A 15083-nucleotide genomic window follows, 5' to 3' on the forward strand; every position below is an offset into this window, starting at 1 on the left:
GAAAACTGCTTCAGCTTTTAAAGCATCGTAGTCGTGACATTAAAGTCCTTTTTTGAGATTGTGGCATTTATAAAATGCCACGATCGAAATAAAATTCTAATAAAATGCGCGCGTTAAAATTCCACTTGTATTTCCCCGAAATTTCGATATATAATATTAAACATTTAATTACGCGACGTGTCATATACGAAAAGTGATCGTCACCGTAAATTATCTCGTCGTAATTACTATACGTAGTTGATTGTGAATTTTACCGCAATTTTCGCGAATCAAAGTCTCGCTTGTTAATAAATTATTGCTAAATTCTTCTACGTAATTCGTATTTTCTGCAATTCTCTTCATTATTGAAATTCCCCGCGAAAATTTGTGAAACTCGAGCACAATAAATTGCTGCAATCGCAATTGCGATGTATAGCTCTTTCTCGGAATATTTTGCCGTCGTCACGCAATTAACAGACTCGCAAAGTTTGTTAAAAGAATTTGGCGTTTAAGTGCCAAAATCCACGAAGAATGCGTGCGTCTGCTGCGCGTCTCGTACTGATTTTTTTTTCACAAATGCAATGCCAACTTGTAAAAACTTTACTGTGTAAGAAAAGAATGTGAATACGCGCGGTTTCTTACGGATGTTATAAACTTGTAAATAGCTGCAACGAACCGTAAGTTGATGTTTAATGAAAGTGTAATGCGCGGAAAGAGAATAGTACTTCCACGAAGAGATTGGCCAGCAGCTCGACAGTTTTACTGAAAAATTTTTATTTCGCGAATGCAGTCTGTAATAAAATGTAGAAAAATGTACACGTGTCGTTCAATATAATACGCTAAAACGTATCTTACTGATGAATGTTTTAAGTTAATTATTTAATCCAGAGAAGTAATGCCTTACGCCGTTACGGTTATAGTTTTAGTTATAGTACTATTTTTTAAAATAATAAATTGATGTCGATATTATATTTTTTATTGATAACAAACGCAGTTATATTTTTTAAGTTACATTTTTTTTGTAATGAATATAATCGTTACTTTGTAGTTTGTACACATAAGATACACATATATGAAACATGCGCAGTTAGTTTTGAAAGAAGGGAGTGTTATATTTGACCATGTTGCAATTAATTATATGTGTATAATTATTAGATATTTCGTGTTGAAGTAGTCAATTAGCGATACAGATAATTGGATGTTATTCTAAAAAAGGATCATAAAAATCGGTAAAAGGTAACGGAAATTCTAATAACTGAATGCTTCTTTTGATAACGCTAACGAGTTACTTTTTCTATTGGATATCGTGTAATGATATTTTACAATGAGTAACGAATAATGGTAACGACTTTTTTTAAAAATAATTTTTCCAATTTTTTAATTTAATAAATATTGGACATTGCCGAATTACTCGTTGCTATATGGAAAAAACACTTTTGCTAAAAATTAACCTAAGTACAAAAAAATGTAAAACTAATTTTTTAAACCATCAAAATAATTATGTAGGAAATTCAAGCATGACGAGTAATGCTGTAAAATTTTGATATTCCAGCAATCAGCTTAAACATGCTACATAATTATTTTGATAACTCAACAAAATTATTTTTATATCTGTATTTAGCTAAATTTTTTAATGTTTCAGCCATCCTTTTCATGTAAAGATTATTATAATACAGAAGTTAATGTTTTACTATCCTTTTGTATTTTATAAATGTGAGTATAAAGTCAAGTCCATCATATTTAAAAATTTCTGCAATAGACGTTCCTGTTGAAAACGATAGTTTGGCATTGACATTGCTGATGAAAATGTGAATCATTCCTCTTACACGAATTTCGCGAACGTCGCATTTTGTCAAATTTGCAAAAAACTTTAAGACTGCACACGTTTTCTTGCTAAGCATTCGACATAATTTGTTGGCAGAGAATGCATGATAATAACTTAATAGTCTTAATACGTACCTCATAAACAGCTCCGAGAGGCATAACGAGGCAGGCGACCATAAGATCCGCGACAGCCAAACTGACAATTAAATAATTTGCTACAGATTGTAAATTTCGCTCTAACAGAATAGCCGCTATCACGAACAAATTCCCTGTAACAAAAACATGTGCCATCGTGAGTAGTAAGAATAATAATTGCATAGAAATATTATTCCAACAATGTGTACAACTATATTCTTATTGTTTATAACTATTCTGTTTATTGGACGCATTGTGCTGAATTGTTATGTAAATAATAATATAATGTTTTTTATAATAATTGAAAAAATAAGAATTGCGTCATAGTTTGACAATTATTTTTAATTGGGTTTAAACAATTTTAGACATTTATCGTATAATTTATTTCTTTATTATTTCAAATATTGGTTTAGATTTAAATGGCGTTTTAAATATTATGTCATTTGAGTATATCGTATAAATATTATATATGAAATAGGACAAATTTTAAACAAATTTTTTATTTATTTACATAACATTTATATTTTATAAATAAACTAAAATATACAAATAATTGAATTTTCTTCTAATCGCGCGTTTAATATAATAATTAATATCTATTCAATAACATTTTATTCGCGTATTCGACATATCAAGACGTTGGGCTGTTGGAAAATAATTTTGCCGCGTCGTATGAGCGCGGCGAAGTTGGCCGCAAATCACGCGATTGGTTCAAATTAGTTACATAATTTCTCGCGAGTCGAACGGCATCGGTAAACGTACTGTGCAGCGGGATCGCAATCGCTCCGCATTTTCGCGCTTTTTTACTCGTCTCGGGTGAATTCCGCGCACGAATGAGAATCGGGAGTGTCGAGTTTAACGATAGGCGATCATTTCGTCGTATCAGTCGGCCCGCACGGCTACGAATGATCGCGTCTTTCGGTAAGATATGCGTGATCGCCGTGAACGGCCGTCGCGTCTCTTCGCGTTCTGTTCGTCTCCGTATATCAAGAGCTGATCCGACGAGCGTGGTGAGGGCGGTTAGGCCGGTGAGGATGATTTTCATCATTCATGACGCGAGAGAGTATCGTGGTGATCGAAGAAGGTCGAGTGGAGCATTAGTCGGAGTCGGCGATCGCGACCGTCCGCGAAATGCGCGAGGGACCCATCCGCCATTTTGTCGCGTTTCCTGGAATTTTGGCGTTTACGCGGAAATATCGGGAGCGCTGAGTAAATTTAGGCGCGAACGCGCTAGTCAATCCTCGATCGATGTCGATCACTCTCCGTCGCGTCGGCGTCGTATCGAATTGACGTGCGGATTTGTACCACGGACATGTCATATAATCCCGCATTTCACGTTATTATTCAGGAGTGTGAATGGAAGTATATCGCCGGTGAATTCAGGAACATTGAGGAGCGTCGAGGGAATGGGCATAATGAATCAACTGAGAGAGATGACAGCAACTCATTGGTGTTTCGGTAAGTGATTATTCCTTGACTATTATTGTACTATATTACTACTGCTCAGTTCTGTTACTCATTAGTTAATTTTCTATTATTTCCAGTGGAAGTACGTCGCCGGTGTATCCAGGAACATTGTGGAGCATCGAGGAAATGGACGTAATGAATCAACCGGGAGAGGCAACTGCTGCTGATTTGTGTTTCGGCAAGTGATTATTGTTTGTCTATTATTAGTTATATTGCTCGATTTTATTATTTATTAGTTAATTTTCTCGTGTTTTAATTATTTAATTTTTCTTGTGTTTAATATTCTTTTAGGGAGGTATGAATATATATATATAATATATTAGAAACAATTATAGAAAAGCATAGTGGTAATAACTGTAAAGATGACAGCTACATAAGTTTTATGTCTATATAGAATTAATGTGTATACAGCTTTGAAAAAATAATTTTACAGTTTGCAGTAATTAAAAAATTGGCACAAAAAATAGTTTCGCTAAAGTTTTGTTGAAGAAAAATTTAATTAGAAATATACGTAAAAATAATTTTGTTCGAACCGTTAAAATAATTATATTTAAACTGGTTATTGGAATGTTTTTATCATCACCGTTTAAGCGTTCTACATAATTATTTTGATGTACCAATAAAATTATTTTCAGATCTATTTAGCTAAACTGTTAAATACTTCAGCAAAACTTTTCGTATATACATTAAATCTACATATAAAACCTGCAGTTGTAACTTTTGTAATTGCTACTACTATGTCTTTTTCTCTGAATATAGAGATACGAAAATAATATTTTCTTGTCGACTTTGAGTTCTCTCTCTCTTTCTGTAGTTGACATACATAATTGATAAAATAAAATGCCTTAAAATAAAATGCCTTAAAATAAAATATTTACACGAAAAGAACGGTTTTACAGAAATATCTAAAAATTTAACTAAATACAGATCTGAAAAAAATTTTATGGTATTATCAAAATAATAATGGAAATAGCTCAAGCTGGTTGTTAAAATAATCTAAATTTTTTATAGGATTGCTCGTTTCAGTTTCCTACTTAATTATTTTGTGGTGATTCAACAAAAACACTTTCAAATCTGTATTTGGCTAAATTTTTGAACATTTCAGCAAAATTGTTCTTCTGTGTGGAAATAATAAAAAAAAAGAGTTGAAAAAGTAAGCGCGATGAATAATATTTTTAAGATCGCTCTGCAAAATCGGTATACGAAAGACGGGCAGAGGATTCGCTGGTGTAACTTTTTACGAAATATGCGTTGAATGACGTAAGATTAAGAAGTCGTTAAGCAAATTGAATTCACTGTCGCATTTTCGATTCTTTAATAATAGTTCCGGTAATTGGTATTGCAAAGGGCAAATTCGGGTAGTCGCCATCAATCCTGATGGCTAGTCTGAATAGCGGCAATCAAGTTCCGCAAACTCGAAATAGACGAAATCACTCGTACGTTCCTAGACGTGTTATACGGGCGTGCAACGCGCCACATCGATCGTGCGCGCATTTACACGAAAATTGTCCGATCGCCGCTCTTGGCTCCTCGGTTCGTATCGAGACTATCGAGTTCTCGCGCTCCTGGGACAATACGAAACTGTCGACCGGATGTCTCGGCCATATACGACATATGCGACGGTCAGTCAAAGGAAGTCAATGAAAAGTAAGAAACATCTCGAGATCGTCGAGACGAGAACAAATCAAAACAAATAATGAAGTCTTGCAAAGAGATTATCTACAGTGTTTACTACCTAAAAAAATTTGGTTCTTTTTTATTTTTGAAAATGAGTTTTTTTCGAAGAATTGTATTGGGTCTCAGATTAAATTTTATTTTTAAATTCTATCTTTTTCTGCTACTTTAATAATTTTGCTTGATAATACAAAATGTTAATAATAAATTACACCCAGAGAAAGGTTTCTTCGATTAAAAAAAAGAGTTTCTTTGCTGTATGATTAAAGACAAAATTTTTTTTATTTGAACATAATTTTTTTAAATCAAATAAATTTTTTTATTTAATTTATAAAAATAATTTTTCAAAGAAATTTTTTCTTTAACCATATAGCAAAGAAACATTTCTTTGAATTGAAGAAACCTTTTTCTGGGTGTAGCAATAAGTACGGCATGTACATCCGCGCACACTCTCGTATGTTTCGCGAATTTTTATTAAAAACGATCAAGTTGACAATAGAAGACAATGAACAGAATAGAATAGTTGATACTATTTTGTAATAAATATTTCTTATACTATCTTCTATAGGTTTCACTGCTCTAATTAGAGAAAAAGATAGATATAGTTTTATGGAAACACTCTATCTTCTGCTAATTTTCAATGCATATAGTTTACTTGCACTTTAATTTATTTCAAAATTAAAAAATTCTCTAATCTTACCTGGAATTTTGAACAAGATATCTGGAAAATCTGGGAATTTTCAGGGAATTTTAAACACCCTGTTATCTCTTACCACGAGTTACGCAAAAAATTCTATTTAGAATGCAAGTCGAGCAATCTTCGAATTTTACCTGAATCTTTTAAACAACAAGAGAATCAAATTATCTTGTTCGTAAAGTTGCAAGTTACTAAAAATTTAAAATGTTAGCGTCCCTGAATTTGTGTTGTTCAATAAGAAATACGATTCCTAAGGGATTCGTTCTGTCCTACGACCGTTGGTTCTTAAAAATGCAATGAAGAAGAAACTGGAATGTTTGCAACAAGAATAAAATTAATTTACGAATAAAACCGTTCGTGTAGGTTACGAGGGCAATCTTTTTTGGCGCGACGGCGGCTTGATTAAACTTGTAATTGTGTGTAATCGCGAAACTCGACGGTAATCAAAATTTTCAGATTCGTGTGGTTTTCTCTATGGTAGAGGAATTCATGTATTCGTAACGCAATGTTACATTCATGTATTACGTAAACGTGCTCGACCACCGCCAGTTTAAGCGTGTTTAAGGGAAGTGGATAGAAGCCCAAGCTACCATGTTACTATATTCACGAGGATATTACATCGTGCTAGTACACGCCGTTTTGCGTATTGCGGTACTTCATGCTCTCATTTTATCCGAACGACTGATGTTCCATCCGATTTTACGCGTACGGAAAGAAATCGCGTTACTTATCGCTGTTTATGACACGAGTAATACAAGATAGTAGACATCGTATTCTTATAAACAATAATGAAATTACAAATATCTTATAGCACAAACGATTGTATACTGCACCCCTGCAAGAAAAGTTATACAAGTTGAAATTTTTTGAATTTCATATTATGTACGGATTGTGTTCCAAATCAGCCTTTAATCAGAAAAAGTAATACAAATTGAATTCATATACTTAAAAAAAATGACAGGAGAAAAATAACACAGATAAAGACAAGTTTTTAGGGGTAACATTACACTATAACAAAATTAATATCTACATTATAATTTTAGAGAACTCGAAACAAGCAATTTGTGATTAGCTTCAAATTATGTTTAATATTGCTATATTTAATCTTAAAATATTTCTTTCTCTTTCCAATAATTTGTACGTGTCACTTTTTTGCGGACATACGCGATATATTTCTTTTTTTAAAAAATAATATATTAAATACTAAAACAATACAACTTCGTGCGTAGGTTAAAATAAAAGAATTATTAATTACAAAGATATGTCCTAATTGGATTCCCGGCAGAGAAGCAATAGTTTTATAACTGAAGGAAGTAGCAACTAAGTCCAAGTCTCCGAAGACTACATAACGCAGTCTAGACGTGTACTAATTAAATTTAATTCTCAGGGGGAACGACAATAGACTTTGCTTAAATTAGAGAGCGACTGAACTTCTAGAAACGACTGTGAAGCCATGTAATTCGTACTTTCTCTCTTTTACCCACCGCCGTAAGTCGATATAAATGTTTGACAGAATTACAATTCTATAAATGTCGAACAAGTTTCTTTCCTTTCGTGTCCATTAGTTTCACATTACGTATCCGCAAATACAAAGTGTCCGCATATGAAACGTTGTGTGCACTTATGTGCAATTCAGACGCAGCCGGATGAGAACGGTAAAGATGCGCGTACTAAATACATCGCGACTCAACCGCAGCTGCAGCTGCAGCTGCACGATCGGATGTCTCCACGGGAAAAAGTATAATCGCCGCGGTTGCGACAGTTAAAAGAAATGTGGGTACGACGTTTTACTTTGGCGTAATTAACTCCTGTGAAGAAGGAGGAACCAGAACCGAGAGACGTTTCGACGAACTGGCGAGGATCTAAGCGCCCTCGTTCTCACACTCCATTAAAGAGCGTATTTGCAGTACTAAAAAAAAAAGAATTTCCGTCCGAAGCTTTATACGGATAAGCTGGGAAAGGCTGTGAGTAGACACGCGCGGTGCACGATTTATTTTTATTTGTCAAGAAATAACTTACAGTCTGCAGTTTTTAATCTGCTGTGCTAAACTCGGCTTGACGCCACGATTCTTTAGCGAGCTTTTTGTCAAAGACATCTCAGCGAAAGAATTTTATAATGCTTCTTGCATGTATTGTGTATCATATGTCGGATGGTGAATAATAGGTATTTTTATATTCGTTATTAATATGTAGAATTTGATAATTTATAGATTGTGTAATATTACAATAAATGCTATATTTATCCTCTCTCTTTCTTGTCTTTTTGCATTCCGTTATTAATTTTATACAGATAGTACTTCTTCATATAATCTTAAATGAAAAATTATTTATTGTTTAAAATTTTAATTATTAAATTCATCCAATATTTTGTGTTAGAGAAATGGTACAAATATTAAAATTATTACAATCGTCGAGATTTATTTTGATTGTCACGAGTATTTTATGAGATTTTAGAAGGTCATCATGTTAAATATTAATATCCGTATAAAATGATTTTTAAATAGATTGAAAAAATAAAAATATTTTTTTGTTATCATAAATAAATTTTCATTGCATCATGATCATTTTCATATGCGGTTTATGGTTTTTATGCATTGTTGTGAGCGCAATTTTGGGAATAAACTCGACATACAATAACGTGGTTTAGATCGATGCAGTTTTTTTTTTCGGAGGACGGAAAAATCTGCAGAATGAAAAGGGGTATTAAGCGTCGAAAACATTAATCCTTTTTTCCGAAAGCCGAATAACGCTTTGGTAGTCGAGTATATTTCACGTTGTTCAAATTGCGCGCAGAGAGATGATACGAAAAATTCATCAGATTTATGCAAACGAGCTTGTTAAGAGAATAAAAAATTATAGTAGCTAATGTTCTCGTCGGGGATAATAAGAGCTTTTGGGAATGTGGCAAATGAATAAGATAATTACATATGAGAATAGATGATTTTGAGGCGATAAAATTACTTATAGATTTTGATTCCTTGTAAAATGAAAGAGTTTGATGATAAATTTCTCATGAAAAATTTCTATATAATTCTTCAACGCGATTTAGATTACGTTCGATCCAGTTCGATTATCGATATTTCAAATTTATCCTTTGTACATACAAATTTATCGTGCGCCCCTCATAATCTTCGAATACATGGATTTAATGTCAATATCTATTTAAAATTTTATCATGTTAAAGCAGAAATAATGCATAATTTATTCTCGTTGTCTACGCGCAGATAAACGAATTTCTCACACGACCACACGCGCGATCGATGTAAAGTGAACCTGTAAAACGTGCCGAAAACTGCGGTTATGGTTCGTTATCCAATAACTGTGTAGTCATATAACTTGTTTTCGTTGCCACGCCATAGGACAGATTTTAATTGAATTATATGGCCGTTTATTGATTAATAAACCAAAACCGGAGTAGACGGCAAATGCTACAAGTTCGCTTTATCAATCGCGACCGTTGTCATATGCGCGGAAACTCATTTATTTTCATGTATAGAACGGCGACACGTAAATAAATTGCATATTATATCCGCTTTTGACATTACACCGGCAACCTTAAAATTAAATGTAACACAATTTACTTTTATCTTTTCCAATATAATGATGAAAAATGATTAATATTTTTATACTCGTAATTGTTAAAGTAACTTTATATATATTTTTCTTGTAACCTAAGGCAATATTTTTTTCCCCCTAGTTTCATTGAAAATGCAACCCCAGGTTTCTCGAGAGACGATAACTATCGGAAATGTCTGATTACGTCTTCATGCGGGGTACGTTATGTGTTCGCATCGCATCGTTTAACCTTTATACGATCGAAGGGCAAGGTAGAGTAACACATTCAGTTCGCGTCGGCGGTCTAACCTATCGGCTTGCTATTTTTTTTTTACGAACAAGCGAGCTGCTTATCAACATTATATACATGATGTATATCAAGAAATGTTGTTCTCAAACGTGTATTTCTAATAAAACTCTTTTTTATTTTCATAAAAAAAGTTTAACGCTGGTAAATCAAAAGCAAAATATAATTGAATTAAACTTTGATTTCTCTATGGTACATGATGTGTATATTTACACTAATTGGATTTATGATCTAGAAAAACTTTTACTTTCTACACAAATAAAAACTATAATATACATTCTTTCCACGTGGTGTGTACATACTGTAAATAATATCATTAATACGTGATTACGTTTCAAAATTATGCAATGTTCATTGAGTAGGTTTTATTTTCCTTGTAAAAATTATTATTATACAGTTTGTATTATAAATATCGAAAGTCTTCCCTTTTTTATTTCCTTTTTTTTTAATCAATTTGCGATTTATCGGGAAAGAAATCTGACACCTATTATTCTTCGATATCAGATCTCCGCAAATTACAGTTATTTCTGATTTCGCGTATTTGTTCGATTACAGTCAATTACCTCCACGTATACACTAGTGGCGAACTTTGCGCTAAATTACGTGCTCCGCTGTTTGCGTCCCCGAAGAGAGATGAACGAATGCGGTTGCTGCAACGCGCTGCATTTGAGAAGTTTCGCTCGATTTGCAGTGATTACTGTGTGAGGGAAGGGGGAGGATGAGAGGGGATTATTTAATTCACATTTGCGCAACGATATTCACGGTTTTGTGCCTCGCCAAGCGTTCGGAAAATTTTCTCTACACCAGGGGAGAGAAGGAGAAAGAGCAGGCACATTCATGGCAGCTGACGTCATGTTCAACGAACTGTTAGTTAGCTAGTGAACTATACTAATATTGGAATGTGCTTCGAGCCTTGTCAAGTCACTGGGGGAGGGCGGGCACGTATATGTGTGTGGATATATCCAACAGCTGCTGGTGGATCTCTTTCGCGTCTTTCTTGGTTACATCGCTATCCACGACGTTAAATCGGAGCGATAAACTTACCTGTTTTCCTCGATAACTTTTAACTCTATCCCCTTTCGAGAAATATACGGATCCTCAGGGAAGTCAAAGATGTTCACACAGATTTATTTCGCGAGACTTAATAGCCGGCGAATGACACCGATGAAAAATCAAAGCGAATAAACGATAGTGTAAATTATCCGCGGAATTCTATATCTACATCAAAGTTAGTGTTAACAGCATGTGACGGAAATAACTTTACGCGTGTTTACTTTCTGATTATGGAATATCTTACGTAATGATTATAGACATATTAATCATACTTGCCGGCCGCCGATATCTGACAAATATTTATCGAAGCCCATGAAAGTCATTTATCATACGTTATGCTCACATTAAAATGTCTTTAGCGTTGATAATAATCAATCAGAGATTTTAATATTAAAGTGCGTTCTATTATTCTCGGTGTTGTTGAGGAAAATTTGGGGGTGAAGCCATGATGGCAGGAAAGGGTTGTACTTAAGTAAATACAAGTCGCAAAACAGTGTTAGCTCGCTTGCCTCGCGGAAAACCCCATTCATGCAAAGCATGCGAATGGATATTGTGATTACCGTCACCGCTTGATGATATATTATATGCCTTGGAGAACTAATACATTTTCCAAGCGATCTTTGCTATTGTTCTCACTAACATATTACCAACGGGTGGTCGCCTCCGCGAAACCGTTGATGATGTTGACGATGATCGGAAGGGGTGAAGTTATTTGGGGCTTGATGGCATATAATTACGGCAAGAAGAACGATTAATCGAGGTGAGATCAATTGCCTCGTAGATACTGTTGGATCGGAAGTTTGGCATGCAAAAGAAAATGACTTGCCAAAATCGGGTCGGTAATTTTCAGTAATTATCGTTGGAAGCATTCGAATAAAAACGAGAGATAAATTGGTCGAATCGACTTCGAATTAAGGAAACGAACTTCTCCTTTTTTTTTTTTAGATTTCAGCTTGAATGAGTCGATTCATTATATATACATTTAGCGGCGCCAACAAAATTATCTATTCATCAAAATGTCTCTGACCAAGACATTCTTTCTGCTCATTGATAATTAATTAAAAAGTATCTTAACTTTTAACGTTAACTTTAATTAAGTAACTTACTTTAAAACAATAATAATGACAATGACTAGCTCATTTAATACAAAATTAATTAGAAGAGATTATCAGCTAGTAACGGACGATATGTTGTTATAAGTTATTTAAAATAAAATAATTTTTATATGAAAACAGCGTTTATGAAATTTTTTAAATACACGAAGATTATTTTATTGTAAACAACTTATATTAACATTGCTCATCAACAATCTTTACAATATAAAAATTAAGAAGATAAAAATAAACGAGATAAAATTAAGATTTTTATTATAATATGGGTTGATTGCATCAACATAAGTGGTTTTGCATTAAAGATGAATTCTGAAATTGCCCAACAAATTATTTTTTAAATAATTTAAATGATACTACGATTTTTATTCAATATTGCAAACTTACGATATTTATAAGCATAAATGTTTTAAAAATACATTGATTTAGACCAGCAATTTAAATCATTGAATGCGTCAGTGTTGTTACTCTCAAAATTTCGCATCGAATAATTCGTGAATTATCTTAAAATTTAGACCGAGGATATCTCATAGTCGACGTTAAGAGGTTCACTGACATTTTGATCGGCTTAAACGATTAGTATATAAAACAAATTATAAAACATAAAAAAAGAGTGTGTGTAGAAAGAAGTTTATATAACTTATTTTCTCTTTCTCCCTATTCGTTGTTACATAATTTTAACATAATATTTTAGTATAACAACATTCTCAATCTCTCATATTATCGGGAAATAAATAACGTGTATTACAGTGAGAAATTGCATGGTTTATAATACAATCCAGTGGCTAGTCTACGAAAAATATTGTTCTCATATTACGCGAGTGTTTTATCCAGAAGAGTGAGTCGGCATATTCATTGAATTAAAAAAGCAAAGTTAAAATATCGCGTAACGTGGTAATGTATATTCCGTGATACGGTAAAACAAGAGAACCTATAACGTATTATTTATTCAATTACGGTTTTCATTATCATTTTTATATATCAATTTACAAGCATGTACAGCGATAATCAATTGCGAATATCGCGTGCAAGAAACCGTGTCCATAAAAATTTTTTAAGGATTTGTTTCCGAGTTGTGAAAAGCAAGTCTTGAAGAGTGCCACCTTCATACTGACATGTGTCATAAACTTTTTCTGAAGGTATGAAAAACGCGAGACTATATATTACTCTTGAAATATCTTCTCAATTTTAACTTATCTCGTATTTCAATATTCAATACAGAAGCAAATGAATGGATATGAATACATTTGTATACGCGCAATGTAGACATTTTATTTATATCGTTTTGAAATAATAATGTATTAAAATACTATTGTAATAGATATTAAATTAATTACATTAAAAAATATTTTAATTTCTTTCAAAAATACATAAAAATATGTTGATTTTTTAACAATAATATAATCGAGAGAATTTATAATATTAAAAATTGAGACAAATTAAACTAATACGGATTTTAATAAATAAGCAGATAAATAAAGTTCCTTTTCGTTAATATTAGTTTTTTAATTGTTAAATTAAATTTGAAACATTTTTCAATATAAAATATTTATTCCTAAAAATGACAATTTTCTTTTCGCAAAGTAAATGTTGTGCGAGCAGGAGAGAGAGAGAGAGAGAGAGAGAGAGAGAGAGAGAGAGAGAGAGAGAGAGAGAGAAAGAGAGAGAGATGTGTAGTAGACTCACCTACAATAGTGATGAGTATGAGGAGACAGAGAACGATAGCTCTCAAAATGATTGGTACATCGAAGAAGACTGGATTTTCCACAGTTGCGTTTGCGGCTTGATCGACGTGAGCCTCCATCGCGGTAAAGTGTATTTTCCGTCTTCAGTGTTCGCTATTTATCATCTGATTAAATAATGTATCATAGTCTGTCTTCGTTAGAGCGGATCCGAAGCTTTTTTCATCGTTTTTGATAGACGCAGGGTCAATACCTGGCCGATAAACGCTGGTTACTCCCCTCATACACTTCCATCTCTATTTCAGAATTTCTCATAGTCCCCATTTTGCGCAATTTTCTGCTCCGAGACTCCATGGACTTTGAGGTGCAGGTTTTTTTGTGGGTTGTCAGTCCTTTCATACGTACGTCTGAAACGGTAACGCGGAAAAAGATTTTGTTAAAACGTTGCTTTCATAGATGATCTTATATTGAAGAAAAATACTTTTATTATTGACAAATGTAATGGTAGACACAAAAATAGCAAAATCCTTATTGTTATGAAATTTTATTAACGTTCTGATAATTTATCTCATGAATATTACAAATTTTTCATAAATTCTTTTTATGAATTTTTTGATTAAAAAAAAATTTTTTTAAACAGATTATTAATAATATAAAAAGGTTCAATAGTCTATACGATTACAGTATAATTGCAATATTGAGTTTTGTGTTAAATATAAGTTTCAAGAGAATTATACATGTACGGAGAGAATATGCGAGGTGTCACGTTTACGGTAGCCCACGAAACCAATGAAATTGGAACAATCGATCGGCAATTATCAGGATTGTAACAGGCAACTACCACAATCGACTTTGATAATGAATCCATGGGGTTGCGCGAAAAATAGATGCGTTTACAACAAACGCCAGTCGTGAGATTGCCTTAGGAGGTCGTATGCACTCTATTAAATTTTCCAATAGTGTCGGAACGTTTCATTAACTTGAATTCCCCGGAACCTACTCGCCATTTGGTTTAAACTGATTGAATTTCCAGACGAATAGCGTTCACGTTTGATAGCAACGCCAATACACCGTAACGAGCCACTGTTTTTTCGTAGTTCGTTGCGCGATTTTATTATTTCTATGAATTACAAATGATTTAATGGAATGTGAATTTTCGGTGAAATTAAACTGAGTTTATCTTATTCCTCTATTGAAAATTTTGCTTTAAAGTTTCACGATTTACGTCATAAAAATTTTGATTGTAATTAAAGATTTGTACATATATCGAATTTATAATAATTTTAATTTTAACATAGAAAGAACGAGTTTGCTGAAGTATTTATAAATTTAGTGAAATACAGATCTAAAAATAATTTTGTTGAACTATCAAAATAATTATATACACTTGTTGCTCAAAATTTTTTGTAGCTCATTACGTTTGAATTTCCTACATAATTATTTTGATAGCGCAATAAAATCGTTTTCAGATATAACTAAATCTTTAGATATTTCAGCGAAACCATTCTTTCAGTGAAATTATTAGAAAAGAGATAGAGCATATTTCTCTGATTTATATTTTAATTTTTAGTTTCCTTTTTCGTAACAATTTATCAACGTAC

General features: G+C 32.9%; 1 protein-coding gene across 2 annotated transcripts in view; it reads right to left on the reverse strand.

The window, feature by feature from the left end:
• The window catches only part of 5-HT1 (serotonin receptor), a 131088-nt gene that overhangs the window by 8527 nt on the left and 107478 nt on the right, over window positions 1-15083 (reverse strand). For both annotated transcript variants that reach the window (XM_018517507.1, XM_018517506.1), the window contains exons 3-4: window positions 13487-13889; window positions 1939-2072 (exon numbers count right to left, since the gene is read on the reverse strand). In XM_018517507.1, coding sequence (XP_018373009.1) covers window positions 1939-2072; window positions 13487-13604 — 252 coding nt within the window. In that variant the 5' untranslated portion in view covers window positions 13605-13889. The remainder of the gene's footprint in view (window positions 1-1938; window positions 2073-13486; window positions 13890-15083) is intronic.

This window comes from Trachymyrmex cornetzi, unplaced genomic scaffold, assembly GCF_001594075.2.
Source record: "Trachymyrmex cornetzi isolate Tcor2-1 unplaced genomic scaffold, Tcor1.1 scaffold69, whole genome shotgun sequence".
In the NCBI taxonomy this organism is placed as follows: domain Eukaryota; kingdom Metazoa; phylum Arthropoda; class Insecta; order Hymenoptera; family Formicidae; genus Trachymyrmex; species Trachymyrmex cornetzi.